The 16,681-nt window shown below is 46.4% G+C and overlaps 1 protein-coding gene across 1 annotated transcript in view; it reads left to right on the forward strand.

The window, feature by feature from the left end:
• The first annotated feature begins 4,181 nt into the window (after positions 1-4,181).
• Positions 4,182-16,681, forward strand: part of STXBP4 (syntaxin binding protein 4) — a 53,585-nt gene continuing 41,085 nt past the window's right edge. Inside the window, exons 1-9 of the mRNA XM_054170892.1 lie at positions 4,182-4,451; positions 8,162-8,235; positions 8,900-8,995; positions 9,486-9,555; positions 10,253-10,327; positions 12,320-12,399; positions 13,391-13,523; positions 14,094-14,226; positions 16,330-16,436. Of these exons, the coding sequence (XP_054026867.1) occupies positions 4,384-4,451; positions 8,162-8,235; positions 8,900-8,995; positions 9,486-9,555; positions 10,253-10,327; positions 12,320-12,399; positions 13,391-13,523; positions 14,094-14,226; positions 16,330-16,436 (836 nt within the window). The 5' untranslated portion in view covers positions 4,182-4,383. The remainder of the gene's footprint in view (positions 4,452-8,161; positions 8,236-8,899; positions 8,996-9,485; positions 9,556-10,252; positions 10,328-12,319; positions 12,400-13,390; positions 13,524-14,093; positions 14,227-16,329; positions 16,437-16,681) is intronic.

Below are 16,681 nucleotides of genomic sequence, written 5' to 3' on the forward strand. Positions count from 1 at the left end.
ACTTGACCAAGCTGCTGCCCAGGGCTGGGCACAGGCTTGGTTGCAGCGGTGCAGCTCTTCAGGCAGCCTGTGCCAGTGCTCCATCACTCTTAAAGAAGTTCTTTCTCAGGTTTAGATGGAGCTTCTCGTGTTCAAGTTTGTGCCCATTGCCCTTGTCCAGTCCCGAGCACCACTGTACAAAGCCTGGTCCCATGCTCCTGACCCCCACACTTGAAGTATTTATAAGCATTGATACGATTCCTCCCATCAGTCTTCTCCAGACTAAAAAGCCCCAGGGCTCTCAGCCTTTCTTCAAAAGAGAGATGTTCCTTTCCCTTCATCATTTTCATAGTCCTTTGCTATGCCCCCTCCAGCAGTTCCCTGTCCTTGAACTGGGACTCATCAGGTGAGTCCCAAAACTCGCTCCCCATATCACTCTGCTTTGGCCAGCCCCAGAAACAGATGGTGTTCAGCAGTAGGTTATCAACACTGGAATGCCAGCAGAGCCCCACAGACAGCTGCAGCCCCCAGTCTTGCATTTAACAGCTCCATCACAAGCTGCTGCACGTCCCTGGATGGCAGAGGTAGATGACTTGTTGTCAGTGCTCAAAAATAAACAGCATGCCCATTTCCCAACGTGGTTTCTCCTTTTTTACAGCAATTATTACCCTGCTTACAGCATTGCCAGCCAGTGCTTCACCTGTCAGAGTTCTTCATTTTGAGCTTTATTAAAATTGTGCACCTGAGAAGATGGCCACTAGAGATTCCCTGACAAATACAGATCAAAAGTAAGTATTTTTTCCCCACCCCCCCCCCAGGAACACAACATCTCCTGGATTGTAATGTGAAAATTCTGGCAGTTTCATTGATAGGATCCTGGTTTGATGAAGTCTTAAAGAGAAAAGCAAAAAACCTTAGATAGTGAAACAGCCTGAAGTAACATCTTAGAAAAGCTATTGCAGCAGCAGTGGATTTACACAGAAGGGGCAGAAACAGCTCTTGAGCTTGTCATGAAGTTGATCAGCACTTGGTTTGGACTGGGTTTGCAGAGAGAAAACCCCACGTGGAAATTCCTTAATGCATCTGCAGCTTTGAAAAGGGATTGGCAAGGTACCTAGGAAACTATTTCCTTGCACACAGTAACGAGAGCCTGGATGGAGTTTATAGATGCCCTGGGCTAACACAGCCTGCTCTCCCAAGCCCCTCTCCCCCCACAGAGGTGGGAGAGAAAGTAACACACCGAAAAAAAACCCTCTGGGTTGAGATAAAGAGTTGAAATAAGGAGTTGTGCTGGCAGTGATCCAATGCAGAGTGACCTCAGCCTGTTTACAGGAAGGTGAAGCAAAGTGCCTCCTGACCCACACCTCAGCACCCCAAAACTGGAAATGAAGCAGCAACTGGCACAGGAAGCCTCTCAAGTTCCAAGCTGAACTTCAAGCCCCATGGTACTTTGCTCCAGCAGCTCATTGTGGAGCTGGTGTGACAGCAGCATGGGATTGAACAGCGGCAGCAGTGGGAAGAGGCTGGAACAGGTTGCCCAGGGAGGCTGTGGATGTCCCCTCCCTGGAGGTGTTCAAGGGCAGGCTAAATGAGGCCTTAAGCACCCTGGGCTGGTGGGAGGTGTCCCTGCCCATGGCAGGGAGTTGGAACTGGGTGACCTTGAAGCTCCCTTCCAACCCAATCCATTCTGTGAATCACTGTGCTCCAGAGGCAGTTCTTCATGTATGAAAGGTTCATCCAGCTGCACCTCAGCCATGGCATGATGGAAGACTCTCATTTCCCATACTTATTCATGTTGTTTATTTTTACTCCTGGGAGACAAGAATGCCTTGGTTAGACTTTAACTAGGGTTTACCTAAATTTTAAACCATGCCTTTCTGCACAAGGGCTTAGCCTCCAACCCTGGGGGCTTCTCCCCAGTGACAGCATTGCTCCACCTTTTCCCCATGTTTAACAACTGCCATCTACTGCCGTATGTTGGCTTTTAATCTTGATGGGCTCATCAACAAAAGGTAGTTTGAATAATTAGTGGCTTGGGGAGGTTGAGAATGGAGTACATGACAAAGCCTTCTCTTGGCTGTGGTCCTTGGTATCATCAGGAATTCTTTACCTTTTAGGGTGAACGAACCTGAAAGGCTCCATCTGGCAGTGGATTTGGTTAGGATTTTGGTAGAAGTTCGCCTTTGTTTAATTAACAACACAAAGATCTTGTGGATTGTGCTTCCAGAGTCTGCAGATCCCTTTGTCACCTGCTCAAGTCTCCTGTGGTCCTGCTCAGTTGCTAAAGCATTGCAACAATTTCTTTGGGGAGAGCGAGTCATAATGAATAGTGTTGCCAGCACAGAGCAGTTTACCTTGAAGAGGAATCTTGGTTTGCTGCATTAAGTGGCAAATGATGTGCCTTGAAATTTTAGCCTGGCTTAAGGATTTTACAGAGCCTTGTTTGAGGATTCCTGGCTCTTCCTGGAGTAAACTGTCATTTGTGGTCTCCTGAGTAGCTTCTCAAAAGGCAGAGTACTTGCAAGGCAAGCAGTGATGCCATTTTTCTCTATGAATCCTTTAGAAAAGCCTTTGGAAGCAGCACAGCGGCAGGGCTGGGAGGTGAGGAGGTGCAGGAAGCCTTGGGATGAGTTCAGGACACTGAACACTGCACAGTTCCCTTGGAGGAAGGGATGGAGGAACACTCATGTGAACAAGTGACGTGTTACTAATAATTGCTCTTGTAAAAAGAGCTTGGATCAGTGAGCTTAATGCTACTTTATATCTGCTTAAATTGTTCAGAAGTTTGGCAGGTGTGGCTTAATAAGGAATAATTGTGGCTGTTTAATATGGCAATGAGTAGCCTTGAGCCATGGTTTTAACTGGAGGTGGTGGTTGTATTGCAGGAAACAAGGCACTGGAAACAGAGTGCTTTGGTCTGGCAAATCTTGCTGAGGCTGATGGCACAAATGGAGCTCCACCACTGTGAGGATCAGGGACAGCTTTGCTGCAGAAAGGCTGCTGGTATTTTATCTTCTGTAGCCTTGCCCAGCACACATGAATGTGGTGCTTCACATTTCAATGTTAAACTGGCTGAGAGAAGACTGCAAAGGGACAGATTTTCGTTATGGAAAGGCTGTAAGCAATCTAGATGATGCCAGTGCAGCTCTTCACATTTCAAGAACTGGGAAGCCTGCTTTATGTCCCCACTTGCATCACTGATCTGCTCCTTAATCTGTGGGGGCATCACTTTGCCCCTTCTGCCCCTCTCATGTCTGCAGACTGCAGGCTCTGGGGACTGAGCAGAAAGTTCCTTTCCTATGAGCTAATGAAACCACAGCCACTGCAGCCTGAAGAAGCCAAAGGGTGGCTAAGCCCCTGGCTGCTGGCATGCCATGGGAGGGTGTTCTGCTATGCAGCTCTAGACACTGACAGATGCTGTCTCACCACAGGGTTACTCCCTGCTGGAGAGGATTCACCTTTCTAATTAAACAAAGCCCTGGGTGAGCACTTGAATATTCAGGGCTCCTTTTAAACTGCAGGCTTTGTGAGGTCTTTTAGAAAGAGGGGGAGGAAGAGGAGTGCATCTTCTGATGCCAGCCTGGAGGAAAATAGGCTGAGGTCAGGTGCTTAGAGCTTCTGAAAATCCACTTCTCTCTGCCAGACCTTGCACCAGGAGAGTTCTTTTCCAACTAGATAACACAAACAGCTTATTCTCAGTGTAATGATCCCAATGCATCATTTGCCCTTGCTTTCACACCCCCCCTACATGTGTCAGCTTCCATTTCCAATCTCTGAGTCCTGTGTTATCCTCTGACTGTCACCTGTTGAAAGTAAAACCCAAGTTAAAGCCTACCACAAGACAGCCCCACCATTGAGAGTGCAAAGTAATAGCATAATGGCATTTGCTCCATTAAGTGCTTGGAGGCTGCCTGCTTTGCTGCCTTTCCCTTTTCTGTGTGGATACTCAGCAGCCAGGCTGCTGGGAAGAGTGCTTTAAGCAGGTCATGGGCTGCTGCTTTCCACCTTGTTTGGAGGGAGCAGGTGAGGGAATTATTGGCAGAACAGGAGAAAGCAACTTGCTTGTAATTATTTTGTTTGCCCTCAGCTGCCAGGTGGAGCTTGCATAATCATACCTGTAGTAAATGCAAGTAAATTTCCTCTCCCTTGCCTCGATCAGGCTTTAAGGTTGCTCTAAATTGCCATTTGAAAGAGCAGAAGTCAACATTACCTCTCCAGGTGACTTAGCCGGTGTGACGCAGCAGCTTTCCAAGCAGATTAAGCAGGCAGAGGCTCTCCTTTCCAGCTCTGCCTGCCAGCTTTTGTTATTAGTTAGTAGCAGAAGCACAACCTTCAGCCAGCTGCACTGGAGAGCTCCAGCCTGTTTTGGTTGCCTTGCCACTGTCCGTGCTGCTGCCCTGAGGAATGTCCTTGCTGTCACCGGGGGATGAGGCTGAACCCGAGCGCTTCGATGGGCTTTCTCTCCTGTACTGGTAATGCTCAGCCCCAGCTCCTGGGGGTGGCTTTTAGGCTGTGCTTGGGGAAAACAAAGATCCTGTGGGTGTTTCCAGCTCCTGCTCGTGAGGAGTCGGGAGTTTCTGATGGGGATTTTTAAAGTGATGTCTGTTTTAAAGAGGGGAAGGTATTGTTCTTGTCTTGATAAACCTGCATAGGCACTTGGTTGGTGCACAGACACTTGCATTCCACTCTCAGCAGTGCAGAGCAGAAGAGTGTCTGCAGCTGGGTGTTTGATAAGCCTAGATACAAAGATGTAAACCAGAAAGCTGAGGAACTTGAGAAAGTAATAGGGGAAAAAAAACCCCAGAAGTATAAAACGTTTAATTTTAATTGCTCAGCAGTGCAGATCAGAAGAGTCTCTGGAGCTGGCTGTCCTATTCTGATAAGTCTAGAAGGTATAAAGCAGAAAGCTGCTAAACTTCTTTCTCTCTGCTCCTAAAAAGTAATAGGAAAAAAAAAAAAGGATGAAATACTGCATATGAGTTTCTCAGCAGTGCAGATCAGAAGAGTCTCTGGAGCTGGGTGTTCTGATAAGCCTACATTTAAAGATGCAAATCAGAAGTCTGCTGAACTTCTTTGTCTCTGCTCCTAAAAAAGGAATAGGAAAAGGGAAAGAAAAAAAAAGTCTGAAATATTTCATTTGACTTTCTCAGCAGTGCAGATCAGGATATCTGGGGCTGGGTGTTCCAGTCTGGATATAAAGATGTAAACCAGAAAGTTGTCGAACTTTTAGTCTCTGCCCCTAAAAAGCTAACATAAAAGCAGCATCAAATACCTCACTTTGATTGCTTTCACTGGAGCATCTACACCAAGTGACAGACCCTTGATTCTTCAGCATTCCAGACTTCAGCTGGACTATTGGGTTGAGTTTTGTTCTAACAAAGCTCAGTTGTGCATTTGGGGGAGTCTTGCTTGCTTGTTTAATCTGTTGCTCTCCTCTGTGTGCTGACAGCTTGCTCACAAGGTGTTTTGGTGGTTTTTTCCTGCATGGCTTCTCCAGGAATGAACTTTCCAGTCTGGTGCTGTAATTTCCATCTCTGCCTGCAAAGACCATTGCCATTATTTTCTGTTGCCACTACTGCTGGGTTTAGAAGCCTGTTCCCTTATTTACCCTCTTGAGCAGATTTCTAATGTCTGGGGGGAAGTATCCCTAACACTTCATGAATATTAAATAATGATAACATGAAATAAATGTTAGCTAGGTGCTAAATCCAGGGAGGGTTTTATAGTGACAGTGTTAAAGCTCAGCTTGTTTTATTGCAACTATGAGAAGTGGCTTGGTTAGAAGATGCATCTCTGAGTTATATGGGAGAGTAACTAACACCAGATGCCAGCAAGATGTAAAATGCTGAACAGATTCAGGGCATTTGAAGATCCTTCTCTTTGCTTTTATGTGATGAAGTAATTTCAGATGACATGTACTGGAGGGATTTAGTCTTCAGAGCATAAACAAACCCCAGTGTGTGCTCCAAGTGCCTGCTCTTTCTCCTTGTAGGTGGCAACACCATGATCATTTCTCTTCTTCAGAGGTCTCTTATTTCTCTCCACTGTGAATTATTGGTTTGTGTATTCCCTCTACCCCCTCTGCCAGTATCCATTTTTTGTTAGCCAGGATCCTTTTGAAAGTGCTGCCTATAGATCCTTCCCTGCCCAGTGCCTCATGCCTGGATTTGATCATACTTCGCCCTCAGCTTATATGGTGCTGCCTAAACAGGTTCTCTAACTTCTGGAGAGGTCTGGACTTTGTAAAGTCCTGAGCTTTGATTTTTTTTTTTAAGACTTGGCAAAAGCAACCTTCTGTGCAAGGTGGAGCTGACACTGGTTCTTGCTTTTTGGTTTTGATGACACCCTGCTCTGTGGAAAGTGCTGAGCCAGGAGCAGAGCAGCAGCAAAAGGCGAGACAGAAAACAACAGAGTCGTCGTCTCCTTATTTGAAAGCTTGGTGTACTGGTTAGGGTGCTCAGAGACTGGCAGGGATCAGGACAGACCTGCACAGAACATGACTGAAGTGTTGTCCTTCAGCCTCAAAGCACTTTGCATTCATGCAAGCACCAGCTAGCAGGTACCAGCTGGCAGCGCAGAATGCTCTGCTCTGTGGGACAGCAGCAGCTGATAAATAGCAGAGTGAAGGATTTGTTCTTCCTTTCAGGCTGGGATGAAGTAAAAGCAGTTTGCTTCATTTAGGCTGAACAGAGCATGCCCTCTGCTCAGCCACACAATGGCAAGGTCATGGTGGTGGCCAAATGCTCTAAGCCAGGCTTCAACATCTCTTTGGAGCCTGGGAAACAAATGCTGCAACAGACAGCACAGTGTTAGGCTGCCTGCTTGTTTCAAGAGACGAGCTCCTGGGTCTGCTCTCATGGCCAAGACTTCCCAAAGCAAAGGCTCACAATGTAAATATTTGGGAGCTGGAGGCTGTGGAACCAACTGTTGCTTTTCAAAGCAAGTCCTTATCCCTTCCTTAAAAACTCATCCAATTTTCTTACACCAAAGCAAAGGAATTGCTGATTCTCTCTAGCAGCTGAATCTCTTGTCTGGTGCTGGAACTGAGGAGCATTTCTGGATGTGTCTCTTCCCTCTGGCACTACAGCTTGGATGACCTGTCCCCTGGCTTTGGCAGAAGTGCCCATTTCAGACATGGAGTTCAGGCTGTATGCTGGATTTGGACACGTGGGAGGATTTGGGTCACTGTGTCCTCCACTTTGATCTGCTTTTCCCCACTGCTAATGATTTCTACTTGTTCCATTTCACTTTTACATCATGCTCCAGATAATGCAACTCTAATATAGAACAGGATGTAGGTCAAGGCAGGAAAACCTAAGTGGTGATTTTGCTGCTTTGGGTTTTTTTTCTCTCTAGAAGGGACCTGAGGAGTCTGCTCCAGAACTGCTGGAAATGATCAAGGGGAATCTGGATTGAGAGGGATTCCTACCCTTTTGCCTTTTCAGAGTTGTGTGCTGCCATGTGTCTGATGGAGCTGTAAACTGAGGCTTCAGAACTCTTCGTTTTGCTCTGTGTTCTGCCTTAATTCTTTTTAGCATCATCAACTGCCTCAAAAATATTAACCTGGCTGCAGACAATTCCTGGGGCCATGGTGGGAGGGAACCCAGGGGAGCAGCAGGAGAGTTTGGAAAGGAGCTTCTTTGAAACCAGAGGAAGCAAACAATGTTGAGTGAAGAAATGGGAGACTGGGGAGGGGGAAAGATGCTCATCAATAACCGGAAAATTCTCTGTCAGATACCTTACAAACTATTTTTGTGTGGCCTGTCTCAGCAGTGGTTTGGTTTTAATATTCATGACCTGATCTGAGATGTTCTGATGTGGTTTTTTTCCTTGCCTAAATGCTGAGCTGGACCAGGTTGTAGGATTTTGTTTCTATTTCATCATAATCCCTGGACTGGAAACAAAGTGGGATTCAGCCTGAAATGCTCTGGGGGGAAAGGAAGGGAACCATACATCCTTTATTCTACCTTACTGCCTTATGCTTATTATGAGGACATTGATTATTCCACTGGGGAAGGGGTGGTGAAGCGGGAGCAAGATATTGAGTTGTCAGTGGAGAAAACTGGAGCTGATTTGTATGAGGGTTCCAAAGATGGTGGCTGTAATTTCTGCTCTGCTTACATAGCTCTAGTTCTGTAATTCTTGTGATTAGGGATTTAATGACTTTTGTTTTATTCCTTAGGACTATCATGGGCCCTCATGGGATCAATCGAGCTGTCCACCGCATTTCTTTTTCTGATTGTCAGAATGGATTAGGTAAGGAGGTGGCTTCTGGTGGTGCTCTTCATGATGCTCTTGTTTCTCTTGATAGCAGATAGCATTTTCTTGATAGCAGAGGTTCTCCAGCCCTTTGCTATAAGGACAGGCTGAGGGAGCTGGGGGGTGTTCAGCCTGGAGAAGAGAAGACTCCAGGGGGACCTCAGAGCTGCCTTCCAGTGCCCGAAGGGATCCTACAGGAAGGCTGCAGAGGACTTTTCCTGAGGGTGTCTAGAGACAGGACAAGGGGGAATGGTTTGAAGCTGAGGCAGAGCAGGGTTAGACTGGATCTAAGGAAGAAATTCTTCAGTAGGAGGGTGGTGAGACTCTGGCACAGGCTGCCCAGGGAGGTTTGTGGCTGCCTCCTCCCTGGGGGTGTTCAATGCCAGGTTGAATAAGGCCTTGAGCAGCTGAGTCTAGCTGAGAGGTGTCCCTGCCTGTGGCAGGAGGCTGGAGTAAATGATCTCTGACGTCCCTTCCAACCTGAGCCATTCTGTGATGATTCAGAGCAATCCAAATCTCACAGCACCTGTTTGGCTCCCCCAGGTCTCAGTGGCATCAGTAGCAGCTAAGTTTTTCTGGTTGTGTGGAGTTCTCTGTAGGTCATCAAGCACAGGAGGTGGGATGACTAATTCCTTGCTTCTTTCTTTTGCTGGTTCTGCAGGAGTTAAAATCATTGGAGGCTACCGGGCACAGACAGCAGAAGACTATGGGATTTTCATCAAGAGAATCCTGCCTGGAGGGGTTGCTGCTGTAGACAGTAAGTTGTGTTGTATTTCTGCTCACAAACACACTGCCTGTGAAAAAACTCTGCCAAAAGAAGCTTTTGTTGGACTTTGTGGATGAGGCTATTTAAAGTGGGATGGTTTCATCAGGATGTTGTGGCTGACTTGGAGCGAGGCATCAAACTTGGAACCCTTCATGGGGAAAGATGTTAACGCTCTCAGCTCTGGATGATTGGCATTCTGTGATCGTAGGGTGAGTGATGTATCAGACCTGAACACAGCAGTACCTGGCATCTTAGCTGTGTGTGAAGAGGAAAAATCAGCTCTGGTCAGTGGCTGTTCTGTAGCTGATTGATAGTTATTGGCCTTATCACAATAACATGCCTTAATTAGGATCAGCTGCTAAATGCCCTGAAGTTGTTGCACTCAGCTGTGTAAAACAGGAAGGGAAAGCCCTGCTCTGTTGCTGTGAGGTGCTCACCATTTCCCTCTGGCTTTCTTCCTTCCTGGTGATTTTATTACAAGGCCGTTTGCTGGCTGGGGACCTGATTTTGGATGTCAATGGAGAAAACTTGGTTGGAGTCACCAACGAGAGGTATGTTTGTACTGACTGATGAGAGTTCATTAGAGGGTGTCTGGAGACAGGCCAAGGGGGAATGGTTTGAAGCTGAGGCAGAACAGGGTTAGACTGGAGCTGAGGAAGAAGTTCTTCAGTACAAGGGTGGTGAGACTCTGGAACAGCTTGCCCAGGGAGGATATTATAGGGACATTTTGTGGACATTATTGATCACTGACTGAAAGAACACAGCTCCACTGAGATATCCTTGATTAATTTCTCCTATAAAGTACCCTGAAGAAGTGGCAGGATTTGATGTGGGTTTGTAATGACAGAGCCAGCTCAGCTCGTCATGAGGTAGATCAGAGAATGTTAAGGGCAAATAGCAGTAGGGAAGGGGAGAAGGGGAAGGAAAGCAGAGGAGGGGGATGGTAGAGGAGGGGGGGAAGGAAAGCAGAGGAGGGGGATGGTAGGGGAGGGGGGGAAGGAAAGCAGAGGGGTGAAGTGCAGTCCCAGTTTATTCCCATCAGCAGGCACAGACACACCACTGCCAGTCTTGCACTCAGCTCTCCAGAGCTTTATTGGGGTTATGCTGCTGGCAGTTTCTCTGTCTGGCAAGCAAAATGATTAGTTATGTGAAGCAAGTGTCCACTTCCCTGCTCTTCCAGCACTGCTCACACTGTGCTTCTTGCCAGCACCCTGGAATATTTCTCTGGCTGCTTTTCCCCCCTCCCAGGGCCGTCGACATCCTGCGCACGGCGTCGGCATCCAACCACATGTCTCTGCTGGTTGCTAGAGATGAAGAAGCAAAGTAAGAGAAAAGGAAACCACTGGGTTAAGCTCAAAGGTGCTAAGGGCAGGGCTGTCTTTCAGGTGGGGTGGGTGGGCTTGCAGGTCAGTTTCCATCACAGCGTTGTACTGCACCTGAGTGGTGTTTGACATCAATTCCTCCTGAGAGGATTTGCATCAGTGAAAGTTGGAAGTTTCATGGAGAGCACTGAAATGTTCTGTTGCATTAAAAACTGTTTGCTGTGATCATTTTTGAAATGATTGAAGCAAAACCCCAAGGAATTCATCAGAACTATGAGCACCCCAGAGCTGTCTCCTTTAAGCTGGGTCTTGACTTCTGCAAACAGGCAGCTCTGGAGATGGTTTCCCCTCAGAAGTTTTGCTTTTCAGTCTTTAATGAGCTCTGAATGAGTTTGGCTAAGCAGGTTGAACTGTTCACTGCAGCAGGAGGTCCAAACCAGGACCATTATAAGGAGTGCTCTGTTCAATATTGTTTTCCAAGGTAAGCTGCTTAAGCATATAAACTAACATGGGCAGGGAATCATCAGAGCTGCTGGGATCCAGGGCTGGAGCCCTTCCTGACTTCAAATCTCATGAGGAAGTGGCTGTGATGTAACCATATTTAATAATCATTGCAGGAGTAGCTGCTGGGATTTGCCTTTCCTGGGATGTTCCACTGCCAGAGTAATCTCTGCATAAAGGAATTTTCTCTCAATTTCTTTAGCCTTTTGTCCAATTTAAGCTTCCTCTTTCTGCTGCTGTATTTTCCTCTGTCTCCCAGACATTTAAATCTCTCTGTGGCCTCTGAGCTCTCCTTTTGTTTTTTCAGGCTGCCCAGATATCTGTGAGGTCCACTCTTAATCTGCTTTTATCTAAAGCATACTGACCCAGTTCCTCTAACCTCCCACAACAATTAAAATCCATCAGGGTGGCCTGGGCAGGATTTGCCACTACCTGCAGTTAATATCTTGGGCCCTGTACCTTCCTGCCTTGATTTGCACTCAGCTGGGGTTCAGTCTGGTTCCTGGGTCTGCCATTAGCTCCATAAATGTCTTTTGTAAATATAATGCACCCAACAGATCCCAACCACCTTCTGCAGTCTCTGGAGTTACTTAGGAATTACCTCACCTCCAATCAACTAATTTCTCTTCTCTCTCTAATTCTACAATGTTAATTTGCAGATGTTGGTGGCTTACCTCATTCTAGATTATCTCTTTTAATCTGTGGCACTGAAGTAAATCAGAGCTCTCATTTTAATTTATTTTTCTTTAATGAAGCTGCATTCAGTATTAGATTAATCAAGAGGGCTTGGATTCTCCTTGCTGCATGCAGACAGGATGTAAACCTCTGCCCCTTTTCAGCCTGCTTGTTACAGGATGTTTGGCTTCTGCAGAGACCTTTTGCCTTTGTGTAGTATTAATTATTTACTTTCCCATTATTAATTATTTATTCTTGTTAATTCTCACCAAGACCTGCCCTGGATTCCATCAGGTGGGGCTTTTGAAAGAAGGTTCCCTAGTGGAACCAGTAAGTACAGCCCAAGCAGACAGAACATTTAATGCACAATGATCCCTACCTCAGGTGGAGCAGGCTAAGGAGAAGTTAAGGATTTGCATCCATTTGCCTCATTCTTGAATAATTAATGAATGTTTCTTCTCCCCTCATTATTGCTTTGTTTTTGAGGTGCCACATCTTTGTTTCTCAGTCTCTTCTGGGTTCTTGCTCAGTATTGGAGAACTAATGGAGAGTTGGGGGTCTTCAGCCTGGAGAAGGAAAGGCTCCATGGAGACCTTAAAGCAGCCTTCCAGTATTTGAAGAGGGCTACAGGAGAGCTGGGGAGGGACTTCTGATCTTTTTCTTGCCTCTCCCCAGCATTTGACAGGGCTTTCCTCTTTCAGCTGAACTTCCTTCTCTGAGAGAGGGCAACTCTTCAGTGGGAGCAGCAGCAGGTTTCAAAGGGTGTGCTTAAACTGACGCCAAATCCTGACAAAAGGGAATCTTTTTATTGCCACAGGAAAGAATTCCATGACCTGATGGATAAGTATGGCTCTCACAGTGACACCAACTCTGCAAGGAGTTCTCCAACACCAGCTGGTGAGAGGTTGCTTCCTAGGCTGATATTATCCCATGGGACAGCAGTCTGGAGGAGAAGGAGATTCACTTAACTCCTTTCTTTTTGGGGGGAATATATTGGATTAAGGGACTGGGAGTCAGGCAAACCCCAGGTTTACTTAGGCTTTACCATTTCAGTTGTGGTTAACTCTGTCATTTGAGGTGGATTTGTGTCAGTTTCCCCAACTCTTAAATCATTTCTAGCAATTTTAATTCATGGATAATGGGCAAAGTCTTTGCTCCCTGCTGATAAAATTGTACCACAAAACTTCACAGTGCTAGTAAAAGTTTGAGCTGGAATACTACAGATCCTGATCCTTGTGGAATCTCTGGGCAGCTTCAGCCAGCTGCAGATGTCCCTGCTCTCAGATTCCCAGATTGATTGCATCAGGCTGGGAGGGAGCCTCAAAGCTCATCTTGTCCAAACCCCCTGCACTCAGCAGGGACACCTCCAGCCAGAGCAGGCTGCCCAGGACCACATCAAGTCTATCTCCACCACATCCCTGGGCAGCCTGTTCCAGTGTCTCCCCACCCTCACTGTGCAGACCTTTCTCCTGATGTCCAGCCTACATCTGCCCTGCTCCAGTTCCAAACCTGCTGACTGCAGAAGGCTTGGACAAGATCAGGTTTGGGGGTCCCTTCCAACCAGATGCAACCTGTGCAGCTGTGAATTATTGCCTGCATTTGGATGCATTGTGTAGTGTGGTGGTTATGCTGCTGGCAAATCAGTGAGGGTCTCTCTGTGTTTTTTTTTAACCTGCTTTGAAACAAAAATATCATCACTGGCTTTGTTTCAAATTCCTGGACCCCTGGGTGGCTCCCAGCTCTTGGCTCTTTAGACTTCAGTTGTCTTTTGCTTGCCTGGTTGTTGTCTAACAGGAAAATAGTCTTCCTGAATGTACTTGCACAAGCTGGAAGTTGGTGCTTTCTCCCACATGTGTGTTTTATTTCTTGGGTTTGTTGTTTCTTTCAGCAAAATCTCTAGACAGCCCTTCTTCTGGCTCATCCTCGAGGTCACAGAGCCCTCAGTTGCATCCAAAGGACAATGTCACCATCAGCAGCAGCAGAAATAATTCCATCCCAGCACCGTCCCCAAAGCTTGCAAGGTAATTTCCAAAGCTGACTGTAACTCTCTCCTGTGAGCTCTAGAAAATGCTGGGCAGGTAAATCTGGGGTTGAGCACTAAATAGTCATCATTTTAATTCAGTGTTTAAATCCTGTGGCTTTTCATGCCTTCGATATTGGAAACTTTCAGCCTCAGTAAGTTACTCTTCTCCTTTATTGATTGCTTAGGTGGTAGAAGTAGATGAGTTCTGGAATCAGGTTGATTTTTTGGTCTTGGTGTCTCCCTAATGAATTAATACTTCTGGTTTATGAGCACCTAGGGACTCAGAGAAGCACTGGATGCATGGACCAGAGAGGAGCTTTGAGCCCTGTAAAATAATAAACCAATTTACCCATTCTCTCTGAGGTGGCGATAAGGAGCACCTAAATGTCTGATTTTGTAGGAACTAAGCAGGGAATTGTTGAACACTGAGACTAAATGCCCACTGGGTTTGTGTGCTGTGGTCATACAGAATGGTGAAATCAATCAGATAAAGGTATTCTGTGACTTGAGTCCTTACTGACTGTCCAGCTGTGAAGTGATTCTGCCTTGCTTTGCTTTCCCTTTGCAGGGACAGTGCCTTTCAGATCATCTCTGTCTGCAAGGGAACAAGCCTGGGTTTGAGCATTGTAGGAGGGATTAACAGAAATGAAGGGCCCTTGGTGTATATCCAAGAAGTGATCCCTGGTGGGGATTGTCACAAGGTAAAGACCTTTATTCCCTTCCTCCCCCTTTGCTATTTTTGCCTCCATTTAGTCCCTGCTTCAGCATTTGGGATGTAGCTGCATTTTGAGTATGGAACTTGTGTCTCTCCTTGCTGTCTCTTCACACAGCGTGATCTCATTGCACCATGGCAGGGTTACCTGGTAAGGAAAGTTATCCATGAGCTCATGTGAGGTAAATGAGGATCTTATTTCCCCATTTACAGAGAAAGTAAGGAATCAACTTCTCTAGGAGGCTGCTTGATGCAAGGGGAATCAGCTACAGATTGCATCTCTTGGGGGATGATTTTTTTTCCCTTGGGCATTAAAAGTATTCATTTTTCCCTTAGAGATCATTTGTAGGCAAAGCAGGAGAAATGCATTTGGAGAGTGCAGACTGCTAAATGCCTGGATCAGTGCTGGCTGCAGTTTTCATGTCTGACAACTGCAGTGTGTAACTCAGGAGGCTTTGTCAATTGTAAGAAGTAAATAAAGAGCAGAGCCGTCTGCTCCCAGTGCACAGAGCTGCTTAGCTCTGGGATCCAAGGGTTAGTCTGATGTGTAGACCCCCAGGTTGTGCCTCTTGCTAAGCAAGAAGCTACAAATCAATTTCACAAGCAATGAGGTTTGCCCCAAAGCAGTCTGTAACCACTTGTGACTGATTCTTGGTAGGTGAAGGTTAGTCCTAAAATGCCAAGATGGGAGGCAAACCTGCAGGGTTTCCCAGGGCTGCTTTGGTTGATAAACTGTAATAAGTCTTGGGGTTTTTTTCCCCCCCTCCTATTCTGTTGTGGCCTCTAAAACATTTTTCTCAGTATAAAGATAATTTGATATAATTTAAGATAACATAATTTAATATAATAGAATTTGATGTAGAATAGAATTAACCAGGTTGGAAGAGACCTTTGAGATCAAGTCCAACCTATCATCCAACACCATCTAATCAACTAAACCATGGCACCAAGCACCCCATCCAGTCTCTTCCTAAACACCTCCAGTGGTGGTGACTCCACCACCTCCCTGGGCAGCACATTCCAATGGCCAATCACTCTTTCTATGAAGAAGTTCTTCCTAACATCCAGCCCAAACCTCCCCTGGTGCAGCTTGAGACTGTGTCCTCTTGTTCTGGTGCTGGCCACCTGGGAGAAGAGACCAACACCCACCTGGCTACAAATGTAATGTACTATAATTTAAAGCCTATCACATGTAATCAACAGACTGAGACATCAATTTGAGGTAGGTTTTGATATTGGCAGTAGTCAAAGGGGATTCCCCAGTCTCAGTGATTGATCCTGCTGGAGAAACCTCAGTTCCAAGCATATTTGAAACCTCAGCCAGCTGAGGGCAGCATTGGAATCGTTATCTTTCAATAGGCTGGCTGCAAGGGAGGGAAAAGATCTGCAACTTCATTCTTTGAGCAGGAAAAAAAACTTGGGAAACTTTAATCCAAAAAACTGCAGTCCAAAACCTTTTTCTGTCGTCCAGGGAGCCTACAGGAAGGCTGCAGAGAGACTTTTCCTGAGGGTGTCTAGAGACAGGACAAGGGGGAAAGGTTTGAAGCTGAGGCAGAGCAGGGTTAGACTGGAGCTGAGGAAGAAGTTCTTCAGTAGGAGGGTGGTGAGACTCTGGCACAGGCTGCCCAGGGAGGCTGTGGCTGCCTTCTCCCTGGGGGAGTCCAAGGTCAGGTTGGATGAGGTCCTGATCAGTTGAGTCTCCTTGAGAGGTGTCCCTGCCCGTGGTGGGGAGCTTGTAGCAGGTGATCCCTGAGGTCCCTTCCAATCTGAGCCATTCTGTGATTCTATTTAATCTCTGTGCTTTGGGGTTTTTAACAGAGTTCTGTATCTGGGTCCTATTTCTTCTTTACACAACATCGGAGACCTGTTTTGTCTGACAGGGCTTTTAGGCTGCCTGCTGTCATGGTGATGAAATGATCTGCTCTTTATTTCTGGAAGGCTGTCAGGCAAAATGTAGAGGTGTTCTTGATATTCCCTCTCCAAAGAGATCCAGAGGAACACATGGAAGTGCTGTGATGATGCAGCTTTTTCTGTAGTGCTGGCAATTCATCTGATCTGTATGGCCTTGGCTTTTCTTCATTTGTTGTGTTAGGATGGAAGACTGAAGCCCGGAGATCAACTTGTATCCATAAACAAAGAGTCACTGATTGGGGTCTCCTATGAAGAGGCAAAAAGTATCCTCAACAGGACAAAGATGAGGTATCTGCTACTGGCAAACAGCAAACCCTCCCAGATGCTTTATTGTGGGATAGTTATGATCAGATTAGTGTGAAATGTCCTGTCCTGCACTTGGGGGAAATTAGTTGGCTACAGAGATGAGCAGAGGGTTGGAGCAGCTCTGCTATGGGGACAGGCTGGGAGAGTTGGGGCTGTTCAGCCTGGAGAAGAGAAGGCTCCAGGGAGACCTCAGAGCCTTCACAATTCTCATTCACAAATCATTCAAC

This window comes from Dryobates pubescens, chromosome 20 (assembly GCF_014839835.1).
Source record: "Dryobates pubescens isolate bDryPub1 chromosome 20, bDryPub1.pri, whole genome shotgun sequence".
Taxonomy (NCBI): domain Eukaryota; kingdom Metazoa; phylum Chordata; class Aves; order Piciformes; family Picidae; genus Dryobates; species Dryobates pubescens.